The 27,217-nt window shown below is 60.5% G+C and overlaps 3 protein-coding genes across 3 annotated transcripts; 2 read left to right on the top strand and 1 right to left on the bottom strand.

Annotated features, from left to right (window-relative positions):
- Window positions 1-558: 558 nt before the first annotated feature.
- Window positions 559-10,688, top strand: BIRC5 (baculoviral IAP repeat containing 5). Its single transcript, XM_080826457.1, has 4 exons — window positions 559-807; window positions 1,414-1,523; window positions 2,951-3,068; window positions 8,350-10,688. Exons 1-4 carry the CDS (start codon window positions 697-699, stop codon window positions 8,437-8,439), a joined length of 429 nt encoding a protein of 142 aa, XP_080682583.1. The 5' UTR covers window positions 559-696; the 3' UTR covers window positions 8,440-10,688.
- A 3,831-nt stretch (window positions 10,689-14,519) lies between these two features.
- Window positions 14,520-18,635, top strand: TMEM235 (transmembrane protein 235; the record flags this gene model as incomplete). The annotated part of the gene is made up of 4 exons (XM_080827002.1): window positions 14,520-14,700; window positions 16,228-16,308; window positions 16,502-16,639; window positions 18,394-18,635. 4 exons carry the CDS (start codon window positions 14,520-14,522, stop codon window positions 18,633-18,635), a joined length of 642 nt encoding a protein of 213 aa, XP_080683128.1.
- Window positions 18,636-20,401: 1,766 nt separating this feature from the next.
- LOC308357523 (uncharacterized protein) lies at window positions 20,402-26,236 on the bottom strand. The gene is made up of 7 exons (XM_080827124.1): window positions 25,903-26,236; window positions 24,358-24,441; window positions 23,563-23,651; window positions 22,951-23,136; window positions 22,176-22,313; window positions 21,759-21,951; window positions 20,402-21,219 (listed from the first exon to the last, which is right to left on the bottom strand). Exons 1-7 carry the CDS (start codon window positions 26,102-26,104, stop codon window positions 20,936-20,938), a joined length of 1,176 nt encoding a protein of 391 aa, XP_080683250.1. The 5' UTR covers window positions 26,105-26,236; the 3' UTR covers window positions 20,402-20,935.
- Window positions 26,237-27,217: the final 981 nt, after the last annotated feature.

The following is a 27,217-nucleotide window of genomic DNA, read 5'->3' on the forward strand; positions in this document are numbered from 1 at the left end:
GGTCTTCGGCCGCCCTCCTTCTCCCTCCCCGCTGTTTCACGAGATCGCCCAGTTTTGTCGTGCGAAGCGGCTCACCCAGCCCGAGGACCGCAGCCGGTCGAAATGCACAAAACTAACAAGGGCCAGCACGGACACGAGCCTCGGGGTGGGGGGGGGTCTGGCTACTACATACAGATGTTAAAAATGGGACCCCAGACAGTAGGAACTTGGCACAAATCATGCAGAAGGATCAAAATGGCAGAAGCTGGTATCGGTAAAATTGGATACAGCCGAAAGCTGATCTATGAATTAAATGTCTGTTACGAAATCTTATCGAAAAGGGGAGTGTTTCATGAGCACAGGCTCTACGTAAGTGGGCTCAACAGAGGCCACTCCTTGAACCCACCCCGGGGACGTCAGAGCAGCCTCAACGCCTCTTCCCACCGGTCTTCGTAAGCCGTCGGGGAAACGCGAAGTGTGGGAAGGGGCCGGCGCCCGGCGGGGCTGGGGGAGGGGGGGCGCGCTCGGTGCGCCGCGAGTAGCGGAGCCGCTTGGCGGGAGGACTACAACTCCCAGCACGCCCCGCGCCGCCCAGCCTTGCCTTCCCAGAAAGCCGCGGGCGGAGCGCGGTGGGGCAGCGCGTTCCCGACCTGCCCCGCGCCGGCCGCCAACCGCCGGATTTGAATCGAGTCGGCGCTCGGCGGCTGCGGCGGCGGGATGGGTGCTTCGTCGTTGCCCCCCGCCTGGCAGCTCTACCTCAAGGACCACCGCGTCTCTACGTTCAAGAACTGGCCGTTCTTGGAGGGCTGCGCCTGCACCCCGGAGCGGGTGAGACCGCGTGGCCTCCCTGGGCCCCAGGCCCGCCCCTCCCCAGAGCCCTGACGCGGCCCGGGGATGACCCGGTCCAAGCTGTGGGCTCCCGGCCCCGTGAAGCCCCTCCCCCTGTGGGCTCCCGAATCCTGAGCGACCCCTCCCTCTGTGGGCTCCCGGGCGCCCCTCTCCCTGTGGGCTTCCAGACCCCGGGGCGACCCCTCCAGCTGTGGGCTCCCGGCCGGGGCGACCTCTCCCGCTGCGGGCTCCTGGTCCCCCAGGCGACCCGTCCCTCCGTGGCCTCCTGGGCCCGGGGGTGACCCCTCCCTCCGTGGGCTCCCGGCCGGGGTGACCCCTCCCTCTGTGGGCTCCCGGGCCCGGAGTGACCCCCTCCAGCTGTGGGGTCCCGGCCGGGGCGACCTCTCCCGCTATGGGCTCCTGGTCCCCCAGGCGACCCCTCCCTCCGTGGGCTCCCGGGCCTGGGGGTGACCCCTCCCTCCGTGGGCTCCCAGGCCTGGGGGTGACCCCTCCCTCCGTGGGCTCCCCGCCGGGGCGACCCCTCCGCTGCGGGCTCCTGGACCCGAGAGCTCCTAGTGGGGCCTGAGCCCGCGCTCTCCCCTGCAGATGGCCGAGGCCGGCTTCATCCACTGTCCCACTGAGAACGAGCCCGACTTGGCCCAGTGCTTCTTCTGCTTCAAGGAGCTGGAAGGCTGGGAGCCGGATGATGACCCTATGTAAGTCCCCCAGGCCAGCCGCGCTGCGCTTCCAGGACGCCCCGCTGCGAGCTGGGCCTGAGAAAACCATGCGAATGTCCGAAACACTCGGTGAGGGATCCTGGGCTTTTGCAGCTCCTGTTGTGCCCCGTGACAGCCAACGGATGAATTTCCCGGCCGGTGCCCGGCGGCGCTTAGGCCTTTTCAGACCCGACTTGGCCGGCCGTCCTCCAGAGCGGAGGCTGAAGGAAGGCGCGTTCTTGGAGGCCTGTCCTTGACGCCTGTCGGGTCTGGCCCGGTGCAGGAGCGGAGCCTGTGGGGACGCGCGGGTGTCAGGTGCTTTCCTAGCTGGAGTCTTCAGATCTGAAGTGTCACGGAGCTGTCACTCACACGCCACAGAAAACACTCCTAAGGGGTACCCTGGCGGCGTTTGGGGTTTTGTTCTTTAAGGCATCTAGAGCTGTTTCTTTTAATTCCGTATGTGTGTTGGCACGGACCCTGACGGCTGTCCTGTATGCGACGCCGCCTTCTCTCATCTTTGCCCCCTTTCACACCCCGTTGCATCCACAGCGTTAGTATTTCCTATAGAGAATCACCCACGCTGTCTCTTCTTGGCCAGAAGAGAGTTGCTGGTTTCCCTAATGTGCTTGCTCTTATGACCCATTCTTTTTTTTTTTTAATATTTTATGTATTCCCTTGACAGGGAGAGAGCAGAAGCAGGGACAGCGGCAGGGAGAGGGAGAGGGAGAAGCAGGCTTCCCACGGGGCAGGGAGCCCAATTCGGGGCCTGATCTCAGGCTGCTCAACCGACTAAGCCACCCAGGGGCCCTCGTGACCCATTCTTGACTGGGCCGGCACGGTGCGCACATCAGGATCGCTGAGGAAGTACCCGTTGTGCTCCTGGGAGTGAATTTCTCAGTGCCGGAGAACGTTCAGACAGTTCTTCCTATCGGCTGTCCTCTGGGGCCTGGTGCGGCTGTGTGTTCATTCCAGTGCTGTTCCGCTCACACTGCTGTCCTCTCTGCAGGGGTAATTCGCAGGGCAGACGGTGAGACCAGGGAGTTCCCTGGAGAAGCCTGGCCAGCGAGCGGATCCCGTAACAATTCCAGGGAAATGGGAGAGATTACTCCACACAGTTCCTTCCTTGAGGGTTTTAGAGGGATTTGAGGTGTGCTGCCCCTGCCCTTATGTACCACTTTTCCTGCTAATTGCTGCAGGACTCCAGAAAAATCCCCTCAGCCCTAAGCGCGGTGGGAGACGTCCGGAGAGAGGGCAGGCCGGCGGTGGGCTATGGGAGCGCGCCCCGGGACCCAGCCCTGGTCCTGCGAACTTGAGCAAGCGGAGGGAGGCGCGTCTGGGAGCTGGGGGCCGGGCGGCGCTGACACACTCGCTCTTCTCCCTTTCCCTCACTCTTCTCTGATGATGTGCTCCCGTATCGATTTTTCTAGAGAGGAGCATAAAAAGCATTCATCTGGTTGTGCTTTCCTTTCTGTCAAGAAGCAGTTTGAAGAATTAACCCTCAGTGAATTTTTGAAACTGGACAAAGAGAGAGCCAAGAACAAAATCGTACGTATCATCCGGAACGAGAACCAAGGGCCAACCCCGCTGAGCACTGAGTTCTGCGCCTTCGCCCCAGAGGGGCTTTGTGTTCCTAGGAAAGCAGTTTTAAGCCCCTCGGAGCGTCTGTCCTGGAATGTGGTCTTGGGGTTGTTCCCTCTTGGAAGATGTGTTTAGTGTGAGGTCCCCTGGTAGGGGCCAGTGGTGGTCAGGCTGGCGTCCAGCATTCGGCGACAGTCTGTGTGGGCGGCCCTTTACGTGCTGTGTGTTCGGGTGTAAGCTTGCTGGGGCAGAGGGTTTGGGGGCACGTGTAGCATGTCGGGGAAGGGGCATCACAGGTATTGGGAAGAAGAGGCTCCAGTCCAACTGGACCTTGAGGTCAGGCATCCTGGGTTATCGGGGGAGAGGAGGGGTGAGGCCGTGGGTCCACAGCGGGATGGGTGTCAGGCAGCCCAGGTGGCAGAGAAAATCGGCTTCTAATTAAACCTGAATTTCAGGTATAGTTCATGTTTTGTATGGATGTATTCTAAAAAAGTTACTTGTTTTTGTGAAGTTTATGAAGTTTCAATTTACTGGGCATCCCCTATTTTTATTTGCTAAGTCTGACAGAGAATAAATGTTTGGGTGTTTGCTCTCCTTGTAGCAAAGCACTGGGCCGGGAGAGGACATCCTGGTGCTGTCCCCGCCGCTCACGGACTCCATGAGTTCAGGCCGGTCTTGGTTGCATGTGCAGGGCAGATCCCCAGGATTTCTGAAACCCTTTTCTGGTTGAAAATTTGTGTTCCTTTTTAGCGATGATTATGAAATAGTTCTGTCTAATACAGGGTAAATGCTGAATACCAAATTTTTTGTTAGGAAAGTGGAAGAACTTGGCAGTCAGTGTAGCATGTTGCGGAAGAGTGCTTGCACAGTGGGGACCTTGAAGACAGCAGGGCTGGAGGCGGGAAGTGGGCCAGGGAGAGCCTTCTAGGTCAGGGGTCAGCACACCCTCTGTGAAGTGCCACAGATAGCCAGTATTTTAGCCTTCATGAGCTGCGGGTTTCTGTTAAATATTCTTTTTCTTTCTTTTTTTTTTTTAAAGATTTTATTTATATAGAGCGAGAGAGCATGAGCAGAGGGAAGGGGCAGAGGGAGAAGCAGGCTCCCCACTGAGCAGGGAACCCCATGTGGGACTCGATTCCGGGACCCTGGAATCATGACCTGAGCCGAAGGCAGACACTCAAACAGCTGAGCCACCCAGGCGCCCTCTAGTAGATATTATTCTGTTGTTTTTGTTTTCACAGCTGTTTAAAAATGTGAAAACCATTTGTAGCCCAATGACTGTATGAGAAATGGGCTGTGTCCCATGGGCCACAGTTTGCCAAGCCCATGCTAGGTGAGAGACCAGCCTGTTTACTTAGGGGACAGTGGTGAGAAAGCTGTGCCCCGGCAAGCAGGAGGGGGATTGGTGTGTAGCCCAGGGAGAGGCTGAAGCCAGACTGTGGAGCGCTGAAAAAGACAAAGGATGTTCGGTGTCTCAGCAAAGAGGAAGAGGTTGTTGTGACAGCACAGCTCCGAGACAGTAAGTGACCGACTGCTTCTAGGCCCCATGGTCTGGTGGGCGGAGCCAGGTGGCCTGTGGGGAGAGGTGACTCACCGGAGCAGGAAGCCCACCAGGTTGCCACCATGTGTGGGAACAGCCGTGGGGCCACACCAGACCAGGGTAAACAGGCAAGTGAGAAAAGTGGGGGATGGGAAGAAAATGTTTTGCTTTCATTGTACAACTGTTTCTGTTCTCCCCAAGTCAGAATACAGGAAGCTTAATTTTTTTTTTTTTAAGATTCTTATTTATTTGAGAGAGCGCGCAGTCAAGCACCAGCACGGGAGGGGCAGAGGGAGAAGCAGGGAGGCTGATGCACGGCCCCGTCGGTTGCAGGACCCTGGGACCACGACCTGAGCCCACGGCAGACACTTAAACTACGGAGCCACCCAGGCGCCCCAGAACACAAGATACTTCAAAAGGGTGCCTTTGTTTCTGTTGCTTTGTTTAATCGCAAAACAATGTGAGCTTTCAGGAGGGGGACTCAAAAGCTCCATGCTATGCTAAGGGTGACCACCGCTAACTGTTTATTGTGTTTCCTTCAGATAATTTTTAAATTTCTGTATTTTAAAAAAGACTAAAAAGCATATGCTGCTCATACTTTCCATAATCAGTTTACACAACTTACACAACAGGGAGTTTGTGAGCCTGTGGCCCTCACTGTACTGTTGTGATGTTGCGGAGCTGTGCTCTCCAGCCCTGTGGCCGTCACTGGGCGTGGCTTTGATGATGAAGATCTGTAGAGGGCAGGTTTCCACGCTCGGGTCACACAGTGTCCTACCTGCCCAGTGGTGGGACGTGGCCAGTTGCTGCCATGCTGCGTGGCACAGATAACAGAATAGTTTTGTCGTTGTGAAGGGTCCTATGGGACATGCTGTTCTAGAGCACCAGCTGACTGTAAGATATGCTGCAAATAAGTTATCACTCGTGTAAAACTCAGGTCCCCTTGTGTCCCCGTGCACTTGCCCATGTGAACGGATGGTCATGTCTGGGGTCAGAGCCAAGTGCAGGGAACCGGCATAACCAGAGGTCTGTCTGCTTTGCCCTGGAGCCCCCAGGTAGGCAGTCGAGGGCACGTCACTCCTGGGCGTGGGCTGGCATGCAGACCTCGTCTGTTCTGTGAGAGCGAATACGGTTGGGGGCTGGCGTGTTCAACTGGAAAGTCAGCTCTGTGGGCGCAGCATGTGGTTTAAGGTAGTCGTTTACTGGACGTTTGTTAAAAAGAACCGGATGAGATAACCGTGTCGGGTGTGCAGATCCTGGAGACCAGGCACAGATGTTTGCTGTAATGCCGCGGGTGTCTGAGGCCCCAGACTCCCACGGGAGATGCCGCTGCTCGTCCGTGTGACAGGATCGCTGAGGGAGCGGCCCGCCTGGGGCCTGACGCGGGAAGGCTTTCTGCCCCACTGGACAGCCAGCCTTTTGGGGGTCTAGGCTGGGAGCACGCTCCCTACTCATGACATTCCTGCTGCTGCATCACCAGCTCTACCTTTTGGGGAAAATTAAGTAAATTAGAACCAGTTAGAAAATAAACCAGTTAAGGGGCGCCTGGGTGGCTCAGTCGTTAAGCATCTGCCTTTGGCTCAGGTCATGATCCCAGGGTCCTGGGATCGAGTCCCACATCAGGCTCCTGCTCGGCGGGGAGCCTGCTTCTCCCTCTCCCACTCCCCCTGCTTCTGTTCTCTCTCTTGCTGTGTTTCTGTCAAAAAAACTAATAAAATATTTAAAAAAAAGAAAAGAAAAGAAACTAGTTCAGGGAGTGACCTTAATGGGAGCAAACAGACCCGCGTTTGTGGACGCTAGTGATGAGGGAGGATGACGCACAAGAGGAAGGAGGAGAAGCCAAAGCTCCAGAGGGTAAACCTCTGCCCAGTGAACTTTATATTTTTAATAGTGAGTTTCCGATTTGTTTTGAAGATTTATTTATTTATTTTAAGGAGAGAGTGGGAGGGGCAGAGGAAGAGGGAGAATCCCGAGCAGACTCCTCACGGAGTGCAGAGCCCGATGTGGGGCTCAGTCTTGCAACCCTGAGCTCATGTCCTGAGCGGAAATGAAGAGTCAGACGCTTGACCAACTGAGCCACCCAGGCAGTGCCCCGTGAGTTTCTGATTTTTCCTTCAATCCACCTTTATTAAGAAAATAGAGGGGCGCCTGGGTGGCTCAGTTGGTTGAGTGTCTGGCTCTTGATTTTGACTCAGGTCATGATCTCAGGGCTGTGGGATCAAGCCCCGAGTTGGGCTCTGTGGTCAGCAGGGAGTCTGCTGGGGATTCTCCTCCCTCTCCCTCTGTCCCTCCCTCTGGTCACACACACACATGCACTTTATCTCGCTTTCTAAAATAAATGGAGGTATTGACCTCCATGTTGTGGTGGTTAAGTAACAGCCTGTGTACATCGGGGCTTAATTAATTTAAGCTTTATTGAAAGAGAAGAAAAAAATAAATAATATATTTAAAAGGCCATGGTTAGGGCCCCTGCCTGGCTCAGTTGATGGACCATACAACTCTTTTTTTTTTTTTTTTAAGATTTATTTATTTATTTTACAGATGGAGATCACAAGTAGGCAGAGGCAGGCAGAGAGAGAGGAGGAAGCAGGTTCCCTGCTGAGCAGAGAGCCCGATACGGGGCTCGATCCCAGGACGCCAGGATCATGACCTGAGCCGAAGGCAGAGGCTTTAACCCACTGAGCCACCCAGGCGCCCCTGGACCATGCAACTCTTAATCTCATGGTTGTGAGTTTAAGTGCCATGGTGGGCGCACAGATTACTTAAAAAACAAAAAGACCATGGTTGTCTTTCCATATCCATAGAGACGAGGTGCTCAGGCTGCAGGGTTGTCCATTACAGGGCACACCATTAATTGTCAGATGCTGTTCTCTTTTTCGTGTCAATTTCTTATTTTATTAATTAATTTTTCTTTTAATTAATAATTTTAAGTAAGCCTTATACATGGCAGCAAAATTAAGATACACAAAAATACTTAATGAAAAGTAATTTTTTTAAGTTAGCCTCTAATTAGAAAACAAACTTAGCTCCATAAAGGTCTGTTAGCTTTTCAACGTGTCAGAGAAATCCAGGAGAACACACATGAGGGTTGGGAGAGAGGTTCCTGGATCTGCTGATGGGATCCGGCATTTGTCCTGGACGGAGCACTGAGCGGAATTAACAGGTCAGAAGGCAGTGTCAGCCGCCGGAAGCAGAGGACTCTTCTGTGTCAGGAGAGAAAGCCGAGGCTCGGCAGCGTCTGCCTGGACAAGAGGGGGGCTCTAGGCCTGAGCTGGGGGAGCTTCTGAAGCAGTGTGGGCGGTGGTTAAGAGCAGGACTGTGCCAGAGCCGAGCTGGGCCACCTGCACACCTCTGGTGCGGTGTGGTCTTCCTCATCGTAGAGCGCAGACGGTGGTGGCACCTGCCTCCCCGGGACGCCGAGCGAGAAAGCAGTTCGCGTGTATGAAGCAGGTGCAGTGGTGCTCAGGACACAAACGTTGCGGCGTGTTTTCTTTTATGATTATTAGGATGTAGCTGAGGTGGGGGGCTCTTGAGTTGAGTCGGGATATTCAGCCCCAGATAGCGGCGGGGGGGGTTCCTCCCTAACCCAGCGCCTGATTTGTTAGGGGTTCAGTCAATGTTGCTTTGTTCTTTCCGCGTTGGTCTTATCTACAGGGTGTGATGGGGAAGCTGTTGGTTCAGTTTCATGCGCCTCTTCTTTATTTCCAGGCAAAGGAAACCAACAGTAAGCAGAAGGAATTCGAAGAGACGGCAAAGAGAGTGCGCTGCGCCATCGAGCAGCTGGCCGCCGCGGAGTGACGCCGCCGCCACCGCCGTGCGAGCTGCTCCCCGCGTGGGGCGCGCTCCTCACCGGGACCCTGCCCAGCGCCTTAGGGAACCGGAACATCCACGATTTGAAATTAGAATATTTAAGCTAGACTTTTGTTTTTTTCTTGAAAGCAGTGCCGGGGGCTGCTTCTCTTCGGGCAGCTGGTGCTGCCGAGTCCAGGAACTGATTCTCTCATTTTTCTTTGGTAGTTTTTGTGCCGTTGGTTCCTGGGCTCCCGGGGGTGAGAGGCTGAGCAGCGTGTTCTCACCGGCGGGGCCTCCCGCGGCGCAGCGTCGGCTTCAGGCCGGCTGACGGCCGGCTGCGCAGCCTGATTTGATGCCTGAACGTATTCATAGGTCTGCTGTGGCTGGACCAACAGAGAATTAAGGATGCCATTTTAGGTTTTATTTGTCTGATAATCTGAATTTATGGTGCGCATTTCTTGTGTTCCCGCTACTCTCCTTTATCTCACTTGGGTATCTCCAGGGCCTGCAGCGGTCCTCGACCCCGCCAGCTCTGGTACAGTGGCCTCCCTGCCCTCCGGAGCAGATCAGACAAAATGCCATCCCTTCTGGGGCTCTGAGGTGCTGCGTGTGGGCTTCCTTGCCTGTCTCGTCATTTTGGAATTTTCGCAGGGGAGCTAGAATCCAACCCCAGGCTGCCTTGGGCCCCCAGGTGTGCCAGAGCCCTTCCGGCCCGAAGCCCATGTAGCGGGGGTGGGGTGGAGGAGGCCTGATGTCTTGACAGCGAAGCCAGCCTCTGGCTTGGAGGTCAGCCGAGGATCCGTCCCCTCCAGCGTGCACCACGGGCACGTGGCAAGGTTGTCACATCTCTCTGACACAACGAAATTGTCCTTAATGCCAGTGCCTTTTCCAGACACCTGGCTCCTTGCTCTGAATGAGCTGTGACACGGGTGGGGCAGGCAGGCCTTGGACGGGAGACCTGCGGAAGGAATTCCTGGTCTTACCGCTCCCGGCGCTCTGCAGGTCGCCACTTCCTTCTCACCACGTGGGTCAGGTGGCTGGTGAGGCACCTGTGTTTCTCCTGTGAACTCCATCCAGGAGGACAGAGGGATCGGTTAATCTAAAAAGTGCACTGGAAATGTCTTTTGGAGGAAATTTTTTATAGATAACTTAGTTATATTGTTCGCAGTCTTACAAGATCATGGATTTCCGTGACATCACTTAGAGCAGCGGCACTAACCTCAGCGGCTTGGTGCCCCTGAGCTGCGGGTTTGCTCGCCTGTAACGCTTGGTCACGAAACCTGCACCACCGCAGCTGGCCTTCTGTGCGGGTGTGGGATGCGTGTGCGAGGGGGGCGTGACACAGCGTCCCAGCTTCTCGGGCCCCGCAAAGTCGCTCTCTTGTTTTGTTGGAATTACTACTTCGCAGAACAGCACCAAGTACAATGAGAGCGAGCACAAAGCCATTCTCAGTCCTCGGGGAAATTCGTGGGAGCCTCGTGGCTCTGGAGACAAGGCAGCCGGAAGCAGGCAGCAGACACCGTCAGGCGCGAAACTGCTGCCGCATTAGACACCCTCGTCTGCCAGCCCCACTCTTGGCTCCCGCCCCGACAGCAATGCAGAGGCCCGAATCCTTTTGAAATCACTTGACTCCGAGCCGTGGGGACTTGGTGGGCTGCTGCGGGTGATCTGTCAGCCCCGGGTGGCCGTGTCTTGGTGGCTGCTACCCGCCCCGCCCCCTCCCCCGCATCTGCGTTCTGCTGTCCTCGTCCCCTCCCCGAGGCTGGCTCACACGTGGCTGAAGCCTGGTGTTACTTGACAGATTGTATCCGTCCCTCCACGAAGTGGAGCTGCAGGGTGGGTTGTGAACGGTCCTACTGGAGGACATCTTGTTTCGGAAGAATAAAAACCATTTCATTTCAAACGCCGCTGCAGACCCTGCTGGGTTTTTAAAATCCTGTCAGGTCTGTGTGGTGGTTCCTGGCCCGCCACCTGCTGCTTCCCGCCCCCAGGCTTGCGGGGCCTTGGGGCTGGGATGAGCCCCGGCAGACACGAAGCCCACCCTGGCCTACAAGGCCCGCCCGTGTGTGTCACCTGCACCCGGTCCAGCGGTGAACTGGCCATGCAAAACGCGTTTCAGACTCCTCTCTCTCTACGGCGTCGGTCAGAGAGGGAGGTGTGGTTTTCCCTCCAAGCTTGGAGGATATTTACTGCAGTGGTTTCTGTTGGAGGAAAAAAAAAAAGCTCTCTAGCCTTTGTACTCATCTGAGCTGCTTAATTTTGGTGTCTGTGCCCGTCTGTCATGGGTCCTTCACTATAATAGCGGCCCTTTACCGGCGGCTCCGTAGAGAAGCGGCCCTTTGCGCAGCGGGCAGTGATGTGGTTCTCGGCTTCGGCAGGCCGTGCTGTGGAGCGAGGCCCAGCAGGAGCTGCCCCTCGGTCCGTCTTACACGTTCCCCTCCTACAGGGGTGTTGTCTAGAGGCCGTGTTTATTACCGGGCCTTCGTGACCGTCCTCTCGGAGCACAAAATAGACCTCCGTTAATCAAGCCACAAGCCTTTGCCAAGGCCCAGAGCCTCAGGTTGTTTTTTTTTTTCAAATATGTGTCCCCTTTTGGGTTCTCCAGGTCTGTGGGAGTCTGGAAGGGTTGTGACGGATGCTTAGGGGCTGGCACGTGCAGAGCGCGGTGTACAGGTTAGAGCCCTGCAGGCCAGCCTCAGGATCCGAATCCTCCAGCTGTCCCCAGTACTGACGAGTGCCAGCCCGACCCAAAGTGACCTGCCAAGCATGGAGCCTTTAGACAGCGCCAGCAGGTTGGCACCCCTTTGGGGTGCTGACCACTCTTTGCAGGTTGCACTTAAAAAGTAAGAAGTCACAATTTGCCAGTAAAGTCAGGTGATCTTACCTGCATTTTTTCATGCAGAAATAGAGCCTCGCAAAGAGGTGGAGAAGCTTGTCCAAGATCGTACAACGAAGGTCAAGGATGGAACCCAGGCCTGCTGGCCCCAGAGATGGGCCCTCCCTGATGAATGACGCGGCCCGGCCTTGCGGGTATGGCCGGGGTCGGCTGCCCGACTCCGGAGCCGGGCCTGGCCCGAAACCACCCCCATGCCGTTTTTCAGACTGCTTTGTCAGGCCTTCATTCTGCGGAACGGAAACCGTTCCCCCAAGGGTTCCATTGATCTAACACAACATTTTTAAAAACTCGAACTGAGATTCATCGGAACTTGAAAAGACAGTACGAAGGGGCCCCACGTACCCTTCGCCCAGCTTGCTCTGCTGTGACGGCAGTGAAACGTCTGTGCTTGCTTTTGACATCGAAGGTCTGAGCTGAGAAGAGGGTTCCATTGTGCAGGCGCCTTGCTCTGAACCAGTGTTGCCATCACAAAGGGTTTCTTGTCTGGACAGGGTTGGGGGGGGAGGAGCTGGGGGTGATCGAGTTCTTAAAGCAAAGCAACTGCACGGTCGGTTCCCCCGCTGGGCTCAGCCTACAGCATTCGGGCCAGTTTCCAGCTGACCAGCCACACCGGGGCCTTAGCTTCTCTGGTTATGTTCCCCTTGACCCCCAAGGTGGGGACGTCTGTCCGCTCGTTCGCTCCGATGCTTGAGCACTGACGGGAGCCACGTGCTGTGCCCTGGACCCGAATGACGGCCAGGGAGGACTCAGTCTCCCGCGGCGAGCGCGGGGTCCAGGCTGCGGCCAGCAAATAGCCATGTGACGGGCGGACCGGGAAGACAACGCTGCCTTGAGTAGAGCACGAAAGGCCTGAGCTGTCTGTGCAGGGACTGGGAGGAGGCGGCCGATGACCAAAGCAGGGAAAGCTGTGTCTGGGCGGGGAGCAGAAGCGTGTGCTCCGGGGACTCCAGTGCGTGTTGTGATGTGGGGCCCTCCGTGGCACCCTCCCGTTTGCCTGGTAGCAAAGCTCCGTGGGAGGCCCGTGGGCAGACGCTGGCGAGTCCGACGTGTCCCTGAGGCGCCCTTCCTAGATCCTATTGCTTCCTGGGATGAGACTGAGCCCGTGTGTGGCTGTCCCCCTGCCTGCGCCGTGGCTTAGGGAGCCTGGCCGCTGGCTGCGTCAGCGCGGAAGACCTCCGGGTCCGATCTACGACCTCCGCCACTTCAGAGCCCTGTAGCGTGGTTGGTTTTGGCCAGAACAGCGTCCCGATGAGCCTCCCGGGGAGGACTGGCTCCACAGGGCACCCAGGTTGCACGGCACTGGCCTGTGGGTAAATGAGCGCCGTCCGGCTTCTGTTGGAGGAGTTTGCTGAGTGCAGCGAGCTAAGTTGTGACTGAGCCGACGCCGAGCGGCTGCGTGAATTCTCCGGCAGTTTTGGCTGCTTCCTCAGCCCAGGGCTGGGGGCAATGCCCTGTGGCATCAGCCAGGAACGGCAGGCTCATCGGGCCCACGGCTGTCGCTGGGGTCAGGCATCCTGTCCTTGCCGCCCCTGAAGAGCTAGTTGAATGCAAGTTTTTTAAAAAGAAGCTTGGGTGTAGCCCGGTTTCTTTGTCACCAATTTCTTCCATCCAAAGGTCCCTCATGTCCCTGATTTTGGTGGTGGTGGTCTGACGCGACCTCCGAAGAGGCCCTAGCATCCTGGAGACGGGCTTGGTGCTCACCAAGTGGCCACCCGACGGCTCCAACTATGGGTTATGAGCCGGTCGTAGGAGGAAGACCAATGAAAAAGGGGGTCATTCCAGAGGGGCACTTTCTCAGAGCCAGGCTAGGGTATAATCTGGGTCCATTTTAGGGACATAGACTGGTGGAATTCATCCAAGTAGCCCCGTGAGGACCAGTGCCTGCTGCCCAGGGGACAAGGTTGTCAGTGGCTCCCAACTGCACGCTGGGTTTCGAGCACGGAACTTTTTTTTTTTTTTTAAGATTTTTATTTATTTATTTGACAGAGATCACAAGTAGGCAGAGAAAGAGGAAGGGAAGCAGGCTTCCCGCTGAGCAGAGAGCCCGATGCAGGGCTCGATCCCAGGACCCTGGGATCATGACCTGAGCTGAAGGCAGAGGCTTTAACCCACTGAGCCACCCAGGTGCCCCAACAGAACCCTCTTTGTGGGGGTGCCAAGGAGACCCTTCCAGACAAGCTCGGGCCGATAGGCAGGGGTTGCTGGGAAAAAGCATATGGAGCTTGCCGCCCAAGAGGGGCTCCTCCCGTCCTCCCAGTCCCTCGGTCATACCTTCAACACAGAAAACAAGGTTGTGACCCACTGAACACAGTATGGATCCTTGTCACATTGTGGCTAAATGCTGGGGTCACTATTCACCTCCCCCCTGTTTTCCAGCAGGGGACCTGCCCCGCCTCCTCGCTCCCCTCCCTCCCTCACCCCTCTCCCCTCCTGCTTTTGTAGAAGGCTGCCTCGCCTCCGGAAGCCGCCTGGAAGCAAGACGTCTCCTTCCGTAGCCCCTTTGCCAGCCTGCCTAGGCCCTTTGCCCATCCACCCCGCCTCACTGGATCCCTTTGGTTAGTCCAGGAGACTGATTAAGACCAGGAGCAGCCAGAGGTCAAGTGCCCCAGCCAGGGGTGGCTGCCTCCCACCATTCAGGCTGCCAGCTTCCTGGCCAGCGAGGTCAGCTGCCTGCTGAGCCCCCTCCTGAGACGACACGGGCCCCACCCTTCCTCCTCCTCAGCCCGCCATTTGGCAGCTGAAACACTAGAGGTTTGGAGAGAGTAAGACATTTGACGAGGGACCCACTCCAGTGGCCAGGTCTGTGGCAGGTCTGTGGCAGGTCTGCCTGCAGCTCTGAGACTTGCATCCTTGCACCCAAGATCTGCAATCGCGTCGCTGAGAGGTGGGGAGAGGTGGGACCCATCTTCTTGCGAACCCGGGGTGGGGGGTTGTATTGTGAGGCCGGCGTGCAGGCAGAAAAGGGGGCACCGCATCCAGGAAAGCCTTGGAGTGGCGGCGCCAGCTTGCCCGCCCCAGCTCCCCGCATCCCCCCAACTGCGCCCCCTACTCCCTGGCGCCCCCTCTCTGGCCCAGCTCACCAAATCCCGGTCCCCCCTCCCCGGCCGGCCTCCCCTTCTCCCCGCTCCCCGACCCTCTCACTCCCGAGGTCCTCTCTGCTCCCCAAATCCCCGGCCCCACTCCCGAGTGCATGGCCCGGCTGGGCGCGCTGCTCCTGGCCGCCGCCCTGGGCGCGCTGCTCAGCTTCGCGCTGCTGGCGGCCGCCGTGGCCAGCGACTACTGGTACGTCCTGGAGGTGGCGGACGCCGGCAACAGCACCGGGCGCGCCGCTCGGCTGTCCTCGCACTCGGGGCTCTGGCGCGTCTGTGAAGGTACGGCGGCGGCGGCGGGCCGAGGCGCAGAGGGCGCGGGCAGGGCAGCGCCCCTCCTGCCCCCACTCCCCATCCCGGACTCTGTCCTCTCCCCAAACTGGGCGGTGACAGTAGGGCTACCCCTCCGGGCTCAGAAATGAAAGGGTCGGGCGCCGGGCCGTTGGGGGGAGAAGGGCATTTTGGGCCCCCCAGAGCCTGGGGGGCAGGATCCCTGGGTATTCCTTTGCCCTCCCTGGTGGGGGCGGGGGTGTCTTGTGTTAGGAGCTGCGGGCACATTGCTCGGTAGATGAGAAGCAGCCCCAGGCTCTCAGTGGGCTCTGCCATTGGCTGCTGCCTGACTTGGCACCTCGTCCTTCCTCCCGGCCTCCGGGGCTTTGTCCGATGGGGAGAAGATGCTACTTCTCAGGATGCAAACCGGTGGGGGGTGGTTGGGTGAGTGAGGGAGGAAAGCAGGGGCAGGACCCCGCACCCAGGGCACCGGGCTGCTGTTCTTCCTCAAGCAGGGGTGCGGGCGCTGAGGTGGGAGAGGTGCGGGGCACTGGGGACCTCCGGGAAGGGCACGGTTCCACACCCAAGTGACCATGAGTTGTTCCTCAATTGCTGTCCCCAGAGTTCAGCCTGGCACAGCCTGGCACAGCACAGAGTAAGACCCCTGTTCCTCTCTATCCCCCCACCCCCCTCCCCACCACCTGGCGGCTTGACAAGCCCTTGGGCACCCAACAGGAGCGCTTTGTACCTTTCACACCTGCAGAGACAGGAGGCTTTCCCTCCGCAAGGCCTGTGTGACGGGATGACCAGCAGGCTGGGCGTCCTCCCCTGCACAGGACCAGCCCTGGGGGGCAGCCGTGTCTGTGAGAGCGTGTGTGTGTGTGTGTGCACACATGTGAGCATAGGTCTGTGTGAGTGCGAGCACGTGTGCATGTGTGCACGTGAGTGTACATGTGGGTGACTACGCGTGTGTGTGTGCGTGCACACGCGTGCAAGCACGTGCATGACGATGCCTTCCTTGGTGGCAGCTGGGGAGGAAAGACGAGCTGTTTGTTCATCCGCAGAACAGACTGTGCCGATTGCTCCAAAACCCCCCGATGTGTGCACGTGTGTGTCTGCAAATGTGGGTGGGTGTGCACGTGTGTGTGCAAGAGTCAGAGTCCACGTTACACGCACCTTTTCCTGTCCAGGCAAAGCCACACATGAGCCTGCTCAGGGCCCCAAGCCTAAGGGAGAGCTGAGGGCAGCGTCTCTGGGATGTTAGAATTTCAGACCGACATCTGTGTAGGTATATTTGTACAACACAGAAACAAAACAGAAGGTCTTAAATCCTCCAAACCCACTTGGAGTCACAAACTCTGGGGTCCAGAAGAGAATCTGATGGGGCTCCGTGGCCACTGGCCAGCCTGCTGGGTTTGGGCAGGGCTGAGAGTGTGCTGTCCAGCGTGCCCACAGACCACCCATCGCAGAGGGACGCAGGGTGGGTGGTGACTCCACAGGGGTCCGGCCCCCCAGGCTTGTGTCCTTTCTGCTTTTTAGGACGAAACAGCTGCATCCCCCTGATCGATCCCTTTACCAGTGAGAACCTGGATGTCCCCACCTCAGTGCAGCACCTCATCTGTGAGTCCCGGGCCCGAGTCACCACCCCCCAACCCTGGTCTGTCCTTCATCTCCAGGCAAAACTGTCCTGCAAAGGTGGACCTCCAGGCAGACGGGGCTCTGCAGCGCTCCCTTGGATCTGCCGGCGGGGGTGTGGGGGCAGCGGGGGCCGGTCCAGGTCCCAGCCGGGGCGCTGAGCCCCCTCTCCCGGCAGCCCTGCACCGAGCTGTCATGGTGATCCTGCCTCTGAGCCTCGTCCTCGTCGTGTGCGGCTGGATCTGCGGCCTCTTCGGCTCCCTGGCGCGGAGCGTGGCCCTCCTGTTCTTTACCGGCTGCTACTTCTTGTTAGGAGGTGAGTGTGGGCGCCCCGGGGGCCACACGTCCTGCGAGTGGCAGTGCCTCCTTCCGGCCACCCCGTCTCCTGCTCCCATCTGGCCTGTGCTGAGCCTGGGCCCAGCCTGGGGACTGAGCCGCAGCAGGCAAAAGCATGTTGGGTGTTACGGGGCCTTTCTAGGGACACAGGCAAGGGTTCTGGCTGTGGGCCTCGAGCTGGGGAGGGAGGAAGCCCAGGGCTGACCTCCCCAAGGGAGGCGATCTCTGGTCCTGGGGAGGGGGGCACCCGTTGTCCTCTCCTTCCCGGACCGGCCTGGTGGGAGCCGCTGGAGTGGGCAGACCCCAGCAGTGACGCAGGTGAAGAGGGGCCTCGAGGTCCTTGGCAGTGATCCCGGTCCAGGCCCAGAATGTGACTGGTAACGGTTCCTCAGCCGACATTCCCCTAGACTCTGCTGGGCGCTGGCCAGGCGCACCCTTGGGGCCGCAGCCGTGGCCTCCCTGTGGTCCCAGTTTCCAGCTGAGAGGTCCAAGGTTTCACCAAGGTCACCAGTGCTTTTTGGCGCCATCTGCCCCTGCCAGCCGGCCGGTGCCCCCCTGCTGCCCAAGCCTGGCTGTCGCTGATGCTGCCCTGGGGCTCCTTGGGATCCGCCGTCAGAGGCCTGTGCTATCGGGGCGAGGCCCGAGCCAGGTCTGGCATCCGGGCCAGCTCTACGGTCAAGGCCATGGCATTTGAAGCCCAGACCACGGGCGCCTAGGGCTTCCTCTGGGGCAGGCCTGCCTCCTCCCCAGAGGACGCTGGCCCTGTGGGAGACCTTGGTCAAGTGGGAGCAGGCGGGCTTGCCTGGTGCCAAGAGCCTAGGGGACCAACAACCTGGGTGTGTGCTTTAGAGAATGAGAGCAGCAGTCAGCTGCGGCCGGCCCCCAGAGACCGGCTGTGTGGGTCCAAATCCAACGAAGAGGACCTTGGGAAGCCACGGAGAGGAGTAATGGGGTGGGATCGTATCCAGGAAGCCTTGGCATAACGCTCTCAGAACCATGGCCCAGACGAGTGGGTGGACGGAGGGCCCGGGGGCAGCTGCTGCACGCGCTCCTCTTCCGAAGGACCCGGTTCGAAGAACACCCCACCTGCTCCGCTCGCTCAGGGTCCGGGCTGGCCGCTGTCCTCGCGGGGGTGCTCCTTGGAAACGGGTCCACTGACATCACTGTCAGCGCTCCGAGCAGCCCCGGAGAGTCAAAGGGAGGAGAGTGTCAGCATCGGGGGGGGGGGGGAAGACGGGGCTGATGGGAGCCGGCGGGGGCGATCGCAGACCGGGGAGGGGGCCGGCAGGGGCCTGCAGAAGCTGGAGGCTCAGGCTGGGGCCAGAGGAGGGGGGGTAACCCAAAGAAGTGGGGGGAACTGTAAGGAAGAGGGGGGCTGGTCAGAGCTCCAGACCCCCGACTGCCAGTAGAGGTCACTGGCTCCGTGTGTGTGTGTGTGTGTGTGTGTGTGTGTGCGCGCGCGTGTGACAGGGACACTGGGGGACACAGGAGGGTGCTGTGCATGCAGAAGCAGTAGAGTGGGGACTGTTGCCGAGGGTATACGTGGTACCTTTCATGGGGGGGTTTTGTGGGGTGAGGCCCGGGGCTTTGGGGAGTGCATCAGAGCCTCCGTTCCCCCCAAAGGCCAGCAGGGAGGGGCTCCTGGTCTCCAGGACCGCCTCAGCCAGGTCCTGGTGAGGCAGTTGCCCTCAGTGGGTAGACACAGCGAGTGGTCCCCCTGCCCCCCTCCCCCAGGTGCCCTGACCCTGGTAGGGGTCAGCGTCTACATCAGCTACTCCCACCTGGCCTTCGCCGAGACCGCCCGCCAGTACGGCCCCCGGCACGTGCAGGACGTCCGCGTCAGCTTCGGCTGGTCTCTGGCCCTGGCCTGGGGCTCCTGCGCCTCCGAGGCACTCAGCGGCTTCCTCCTGCTCGCGGCAGCCCGAGCCCTCAGCCTCAGCCGGCAGCCGGGGGACCCCCACTCTGTGGTCATCTGAGTCCCAGAGGGGCGAGTGGCAGGGGCGAGGGACTCAGTTTCCCTTTGCATCGGCAGGCAAAGGGAGGGGCACCTGCGGGCTGGGGGGCTGGGGCAGAGCCGAGGGGCCAGGTTCCTGTTGCCTGGCAAGGCCGGATGTTTTGGGGGCGCCTCTGCCCGGTTTATGCCCTTTAGGGACAACTGGTGTGACTCCCTCTTGGGGATGAGAAAAGGGAGTCCCAGGAAGAGTCAGCAAGTTAACGGGGTCCGGGTGGGGGTGCTGCAGGTTCCTGGTGCTCAGCAGGTCCCCTTGCCTCTCGAGGGCATGGCCTGCCCTCGCCCACCCCCATCAGCCCATGCTGTCCTCGTTCCTAGGCCCTGGGTCAGGGGCAGGAGCTGCCCTCTGTGCTGGGGAGGAGGGAGTTTGAGTCTGTCAAACACCCACTGAGTTAGGTGAGCCCAGTGTCACCTGCTCATCTGCTTGTCCCATTCTCCCGTTGCCCGTCACGGTAGCTACCATTCACCCATTTTACAGAAGGGGGCTCTGAGGCCCAGACCGTCCTGGAGCGCGCGGCAGGACTAGATGCCCCTACAGGCCGGTGGGCCTCCCAGGCCTCTGTTCAGTCCCCTGGCTCGAGGGCGGATGTTAGCAGGGAGGATCCTGAGGAGGGGGGCCCGGGAGTCCCCTGGGATTTGCAAGGGCCGCTGAGTGGGCTGGACGTACCCTGCCCCCTCGCTGTTCTCAGGCCTCTGTCCTTGTCCTGGGGCGGTTGCTGCTGTTGCTGGACCCCATCCTCCCATCTGCAGCCCCCTGGGGAATGTCTGTGACTGCGGGGGGGCCTGAGGGAGGGGGGCCCTGAATAAGCAGGTGCAAAAGTCCTACTAGGGGTGGGGGTGGGGCTTCTTAGCCAGGAGGGGCAGGGGCTGCCCGGAGAGGCTGAGGCCAGGGCTTCAAAACAGGTGGGTGGGGGTCAGCTCACAGACCCGGGTGCAGGCCCGCTGTGACTGGACTCCGGGGTCATCGTGAGGCTCGCTCCTTCTCCTGTGAGCAGAGGAGTCGAGGTAGCAGAGGAGAAGGGTCTCCAGGGGGGTGTGGAGCACCGAAGCCCCACACAGCCCCTTCTGGGGTTTGGGAGTCTGGGATGTGTGCGGGGGGCTGGAGCGCAGCCCCTCTGGCCTCGGTCCCCCTCCCCCAGCCTCCCTTTATTGCTCCAAAGGTTACAGGAAGCTCCTTGGGGCCCTGGGGGCTGGTACCACGTGGGGGTCCCCCTGAGGGCTTTCCTTCGTACCTACGTTTTAGCGTTTACCATTCCATGTCACAACGTTGTGCCATTTTGTCCTTAAATAAATCAGTTTATGCTCCGTGCAGAGAAGCCTTGTGTTTCTGTCTTAACATTTTTTCAAAATTGATAAAACAGAACTATAAACCGTGTGTGGGCAGTAACACTCTTACCAGCTGTGTGTGTGTGTGTGTGTGTGTGTGTGTGTGTCTGTCCAGCCAGAGACGTCTTCTGCAGACACAACAGGCCCCTTCTTTGAGGGTCGGCACAGGCGGAAGAGGACCCCCGCCCCGACCCCACACCTCCGTGTTGGATGGGACAACTTGGCGGGCAGGTCCTCTCCGCTTGTGAGGCTCTAACCGCACTTCTGCGGTTCGCTGGGGAGCAGGGAGCACAAGGGTTTGGTGGGGGGCCTCCTTGTCTGCCTCTGGCTGGACCTACATGACCCCAGGAACTGCTAAAAACGAGATCCAATCCCAAATCATCTACAATAAAGACATACTCTTTTGTAAGCAAAAAAAAATTTTTTTAAAAAGGAACAAGTATATAGATGACCACAGGATAAATCCGTCCCCAACACGGGGCAGCTAGGGCTTCCGGGCATCCAGCCCCGCCGTCCCTTTCTAATCTCCGGTCACCCTTCCCCCTGTGTCCCCGAGCAGGAGCACAGGACATGCTCATCCGCTGTGCGCCCCCAAGCAAACGGCTCGGGACAGTTTCCTCTTCTGTGCGCTGTGAGCAGAGCCCCTGCCCTGGCTGCTTCCTGGGCTCCGGCAAGGGGCTGGGCTGGGCCCCACCTGTCCGCCCTCGTGGCGCCCTGTCCCGGATGCGGGAGGCGCCGAGGGCTTGCCGGGGGAGCGCGGGTGGAAGGCTTCCCCCTGAGTGTGGGGGAGTCAAGGGGTCCGAGCAGACGGGTCCCAGGGTCACGGGTCCCAGGGTCACGGGGTGTCGTTTCACTGCCTCTCCTGCCACCTGCTCCCTCAGGACACCTGCGCTCCCCACCTGGATCTCAGCCGGGGCACAGGGGCCGGTCACCCCGTCCTCAGGGCCCCAGCTGCCTCAGCACAAACCCCCACTTCTTCAGCGCCAGCTCGGTGTCCCGTGCGGAGACGTCGCGGTGCCACACGGCGCGCACCGACCGCCCGGTCCAGGGGAACAGCAGCACGCTCACCGCGTGGCCGGTCTGAGCCACCTCGTCCGCGCTCACGGCCCGCAGACGCCGGCAGAGCTCCTCGGGCGGCAGCCCGTCCACCCTCACCATCACCATGTTCGTCTCCACGGCGGCGAGGTCCACGGAGCAGATGGGGGACGCCAGCTCCTGGAGCCCTGGGCCCGGGGCCTCTGGTGAGTGGAGCCTGACCCCAGGACCTCAGCCCCGAGGTCTGGCCCTGTCATCCCAGCAAGGGCAGAGGGCAGCGCAGCCGCCGTGGGGAAAAGAGGGACCCTTGGAGCCGCACAGACTTGGCTCCACTACTTTTCAGCTGTGTGATCTGGGGCCAATCAGTTAACCTCTGGGCCTCAGTATCCTCATCTGGAAAGTGGGGACATCATGGGATTGTTTCGAGGACTCAAGTGATAAAGATTAAGAGCTGGGTTGGAGGCTCCGCTCACCAGACCCTGCAGGAAATAGGAATTCCTGACCCCCGCTGAGTGCTTCTTGGTCCAGACCCTCCAGCAGTGCGGTCTGGTATGGCATTCCCATTTCCTGGGCCCGCGCCTCATGGCTCAGCGGCTGCCCTACCCGTTCTAGAGTCAGAAGGAAGTACACCCACTGGGGATTTGGGCCCTGCTGCAGGGGACCCCCAGACACTCTTCTGGGAGCCAAAGGAAGTGAGGGTGGGGGTAGGGGGCCGTGGTCCACGTACCTTTGGCGAATCTCTGGGCGTTCTGGTGGTCCCTCTGCAGCACCTCCTCGAAGTCCGCCAGTCCTACTAGGGCGGCAGCAGCCAGCACCCCGGCCTGGCGCATCCCCCCGCCCAGCGCTTTCCGGAGGCGCCAGGCTTCTTCGACGAAGTCCTTGGGCCCCCCGACCAAGGCCCCGACAGGTGCACCCAGGCCCTGGGAGGAAGAAAGGAGAGAGTCCTGCCTGCCAGCCCCCCAGGTGTGCATCTCTGTCCTTGTGGCCGGGGGAGGGGCGTGGAAGGGGACGGGGCCCCATCTGGGGAGGGGCTAAGGGGGCCCAGGGCCAGCCGCTGCCAGCTTCGGAGCTCGGAACCCAGCTGACTCCTACTGCGGGCACCCCCGCTGTCCTGTGTTTGGGGGGCAGCCCGAGGCTTCCCAACCTTGGAGAAACAGAGAGACACGGAGTCACAGTGCTCCACGATGCGGGCGGGGGGCACGTGCAGAGCCACTGCGGCGTTCATCAGCCGGGCCCCATCCAGGTGGACGCGGACCCCGTGGCTCCGGGCCAGGAGCTGCACCTGGGGGGCAAAGAGCAGGCAACAGTCCGAGGGGCTGGGCTTGGGGCCCGAGCGGAGGGAGGACGGGTCTCCAGGAGCCTGGAGGGGTGCAGAGGGATCAGGGCTGGGCTGGTGTGCAGTGTGGCCTCCTCGGACCAGAGCAGGCACTCAGTTGCCTGAGCCTGGGCGCCGTACTCTGTGAAAGGGGGTTGATAATAAGTTGTGGGCTCGCTGAGGCCAAATGCAGACGCGGCGCGAGCCATACATGCCACACCCTGTTTAAGCCATCCCGTGCCTCCGCGGAGGAGATGCCCACTCCCGTGGACAGGGAGAGGGTCTGGAGGCTCATTAGCGGCAAGTTCTCACACCGGAGAGCCGCACGGTTCAGCCCTCGTACCATGCATGAGCAGGTGCTCGTGGGACTCGCTCCCCGGGGAGAAGGGGGCGGCCTCTGTCCGCGGGGCTAACCTGGGGCCGTAGTTCCCTCTGTAGCTGCGGGCGAGGGGCACATGCGTCCCTCCCACAGCAGTCCCAGCCGCCCTGGGCACCCATGGCCTGTATGAGGAGACACCCTCCCAGGAGGGGGCTCTGGGCACAGGTGGGGGGGGCTGGGTGGGGGGCGGGTGGGGGGTGGGCAGAGTGGTGGGGTCGGGCCCACCTGGCGCAGGTAGTCGATGGGGAGGATGCGGCCCCCGGAGCTGCTGTGGGTGTTCTCCAGGCAAATGAGCTCACAGACCGGGTGGTAGGGGCTCCCGAGGCCCCTTGTGACCATCCTCTCCAGCTCAGCCAGGTCCAGGGTGCCGCGGGGCAGGTCTGGGAGGGGGTGGGAGTGCACCCCCGCGATCTGCAGGTATTGGGGAAAGAGGGAGGGAAGATCAGGTCCCGGGGCGCAGCGTCGCCTGCCACCTCTGTCCCGGCGGCTCCTCCCCAGCTCGGGGCCATCGAGCCTGCCCCTCTGCTGCGCACGCGGCTCGGACACCCCAGCCAGAAGGGGAGGAACCAAGGGCTGTGTTCTCCCGAGCCCGAGCCCGAGCGCCGCGGGCTCCGGGTGCCGACTAGGGGGCAGCAGAGCGCCAAGAACCGCCCGTGTCCGATCGGGCGGGGGCGGGGGCCGGGCCGCGGCTGCCCCCGCGTGGTCACTCTGGGAATGGCTCCCTTTCCCGCCACCCTGGCCATCTCCTCTCTCCGCGGGTCCCAACATGGTGCCTAGGAAACTGGTTCCCGCCGGAAATGCGGTGCTGGCTCCAGGCGAGGGGCGCCGGGTCCTTACCTGAGCCACCCCGCCCTGCTCGAAGACGTGGAGGTGGCACTCCTGCCCGAGGAGGAGCTGGGAACCCCTGCGCTGGCAGTGACACATCACTGATAGATGGGGGAGGGCAGTGTCGGCTGGGGGGAGGGCAGGTCCCCCACCTGCTCCCGCCCGGCTCCCGGCTAAGCCCGGAGGCTAGCTCTCAAGTGCCTATGCCAACGGCAGACATCTTACTGCCACGGGCCAGAAAACCGCCCCAGGAACTACGAAAGCCCAGGATAACCATCCAGTGAGGTGTTGTGCCCTGTGCCCTGCAGCCCACCCACAGAGCATGTCCCATCCAGGAAGCTGGTCACCATGCTGCTCCTGGGGGTCAAGCAGCTCGGGGCACGGGCATCAGTCGGGCCCAGCAGCAAACAGAGGCCCATGCCCACTAGGAAGCCAGAGAGTTTAATAAGGGGGCGATTTACAAAGGTGTAACAGCGTGGACGGAAGCCACAAGGGACAGAGCAAGACCTCCAGGCCATCAGGGTAGAGAGGGAGGTGTGGCCACCAGAACCTGGAGACAGGGGAGCGTGGAGAGGGCTCCCAGGAGACCACCTGGGAGGGAGCTGGGGGAGGAGCATGGACACGCTGACCTCACTCTCCTCTCCTCTCCCTCATCTCCTGCTAGGGACTCTCTCCACTGAGCCCCGCAGAAATCCAGACGGCTCAGCACCCCACTGATGTAGTCCCAGCTTAGCCCCTCGCACCAAGGAGAGAAATGCAGAGGGAGGACCTGGAGGGCAAACGGGAGTCACCCCACACCACGCTCACCAGAGATGAGGTTGGCCATGGTGTTGGTGGGCACGAACAAGGTCTGGTCCACCCCCAGCAGCTTGGCGGCCTTTTCCTGCAGCTCTGAGGAGGGAAGGGACAGGAGGCGCAGGGAGACTCCGTCAGCAACGGCACTCTTTTTGCATTACTCATAACCGTGAGCTCATGTCCTGCTGAGGTGAGTGGCCAAGCCAGACAGAAGCCCCCTGGTCTGTGGGCTGCAGACTGTGGTCTTGGTGACCACATATCTGGGTACAGAGGTCTCTCAGTCAACAACCTGCACCCAGCCTCCCCCTGGGCCCTGGTCTCCCCCACATTGAAACTTTGTGGTTTGAACCCCCCTGTCCCATCCAGACCTCACACCTGTCTCACTTCCTTTCCCATCAGCCCCTTGCAGGTGGGGCACTGCGGTTTCTCTGCTGACTTCCTCTCCCAGAACAGAAGGACAGGAGCTCTCAGAAGGGCAGACTCGGTGGAGGGGGGCGGTGGGGGGGGGACTTCAGGCTCCTGCTTTAAAAGCTACTCTGGCTCCCCTCTGCCTGTGGTATCAACTCTGAAGTCTTTAGCATGACCTTCAGGCCCAGTGGGATTTGCCTTCTGTCTTCACCTCCAGTTACTGGTGGCTCCCAGTACCCCACACTCCAGCCACAGTCCCTTTCTGTATCCTCAATGCCCAATGAGCCCGCTCCCTTCCCTGCCTGGGGGCACCACTCGCTCTTTAAGAGGCTACTCTGTGAAGTCCCCCTTCCCTGTGAGTTCCACACCTCCCCTCCCCCGCCCAGTTCCCAAGGCACTCTCTGTGGACAGATGCCAGCCCCAACACTTCCCCCACCCCATGGTGTCTGTGTGTCTGGCTGCCTTCGAAGCAGTGGGCTCAGCATTTTCGAAGTTCCAGGCAGCAAGTGTCTGCAGAATGCGTGACCACTGATCACCACCTGACCCTACACACAGCCCCTTGGGGCTCAAACAGCAACCTGCGGCTTGCCCCTGGCAGGGCAGAGGGTAAACACCCTCGCATAGCAGTGGTCCACTACGGTGGCCACCCTCAACACTGTGTGTGAAAATGCTCCCTGGGTTATCGGAGTCCAAATCCTCTTTTCTAGACCGGTTTCCTGTGTGTCTTCATGTGGAAAGGGGGTGGGTGCAGGACAGTAGCTACGGGTTTTAGAGAGAAGACCTGGGTTCGAAGGCCGCCTTGCCATTCGCTGGGTAGGAGACCTTGGGTGCCGCACTCGCTCGGCATCCCAGAGCCGCAAGAGGAGACCACACCCATCCCATCCGCAGCGACACCTTAATGCGCACACCGGTCCCCCGGGAGTCCCGTGAGCCTGCAGACTCGCTCAGCGGGTGTGAGGGTGGGGCCCGAGAATCTGCATTTCCAGCAGACTGCCGGGTGATGGGCCAGACTGAGCAGCAAGGCCGCAGGGCATGACGCCCAGCCTGCGCCGCCCCTGCGCGCCCCGGGCCCCTTTCTCGCCAGCACCACGGACAGCGCTCTGGGGTCGCCGCGACGCCCCCAGGCCGCGGCCCACACACCGGGCTCACCGCGGACGGTGGGGTCCTCGCCGTAGTCGTCGTCCCCCACGACCGCCTCGGCCATGGCGCGCCTCATGGCCGGCCCGGGTCTGGTCACCGTGTCGCTGCGCAGGTCCACCACGTGCGCCGGGACCCCCGTCCCGCTCCCAGACCCCCGCGTCCAGAGGGCCCCGGGTCGCCCGGCAGCGGCCCGGGCCAGTCCGCGGAGCATGGCGGGGGCAGCTCCCGACCTCCACCCGGACCCTTCCCAGCGAGGGCGACCGGGAGCGAAGGGGTTGGCGCGGCGGGGCTTCACGGTCTTCGACCGCAGCGGCTGACCTGGGCCCGCGGGTGTGCCCGGGGCGTGCTGGGAGTTGTAGTTCGGCCTTCGTCCGGGCGGCACCGCGCGAGCTCGGGCAGGCAGGCCCCGAGGCGTGCTGGGAGTTGTAGTTCGGGCTTCCTGGCGGAGGGCACCGCGCGAGCTCGGGCAGGCAGGCCCCGAGGCGTGCTGGGAGTTGTAGTTCGGGCTTCCTGGCGGAGGGCACCGCGCGAGGGGAGCATGTTGCAGAGGGAGGGGATTGCTTACCCAAGAAGAAACCGAGGCCGACGAGCGTTCCAGAGCGCACGCTCGTGTGACTCCTGCCGTGTGCCAGGCACTGTCTCGGACACCCTGCAAATGTTAGTGCAGTTACGCCTCCCGGCAGGTCTAGGAAGCAAGTCCCAGTAGCATCCCCGTTTCACAGATGGGAAAACTGAGCCGCGCACAAGCGGATGCCTGCGGTCACTTGGCAAGGAAGTGGCCGGGCCGGCTGGCTCCATTGTTACCTAACTCCATGTGTTACATCGCCCCTGAGAAAGAGCGTCCCGTCATTGACTTTGTTTCAATACAGATTTGTTGAGCACCTACTAGGTGTCAGGCAGAGGGATGCCGAGGTGGTGCAACCCGTCTGGGCGTCGGACTTTATGGGCTATGAGGGAGGCAGCGTTAGAGGGGTGCACAGAGAGCCCCCTCGTGCATACCCCTGCCCTTGAGAGGGGGCTGCCTCCCGCTGAGGTGCACAGCCGGGTTGAGGAGGGAAGGGCCCCGCGGACTCAAGTCCTCACTCACCAGGCCAGCGGCTTTGGACGAGGCTTTTATCCTCTCAGTGCCTCAGTCTCCTTGTTTTGAGGATTCCATGACTTACTGTCCTCAGGGCTGACCCTGGCCCCTGGCTGTGCGTGAGCACTCCGTATGAGTGTTCTCCTTACTGCTGCTGCTAGGACCATCCTTACTGGTCACAGCCCAGAGCCCTGGGGCTTGGTGGTGCTGCCACCGGGAGGACCGTGACTCAGCCCAGACTGGACC

This window comes from Martes martes (assembly GCF_963455335.1).
Source record: "Martes martes genome assembly, chromosome: 16".
In the NCBI taxonomy this organism is placed as follows: Eukaryota; Metazoa; Chordata; class Mammalia; order Carnivora; family Mustelidae; genus Martes; species Martes martes.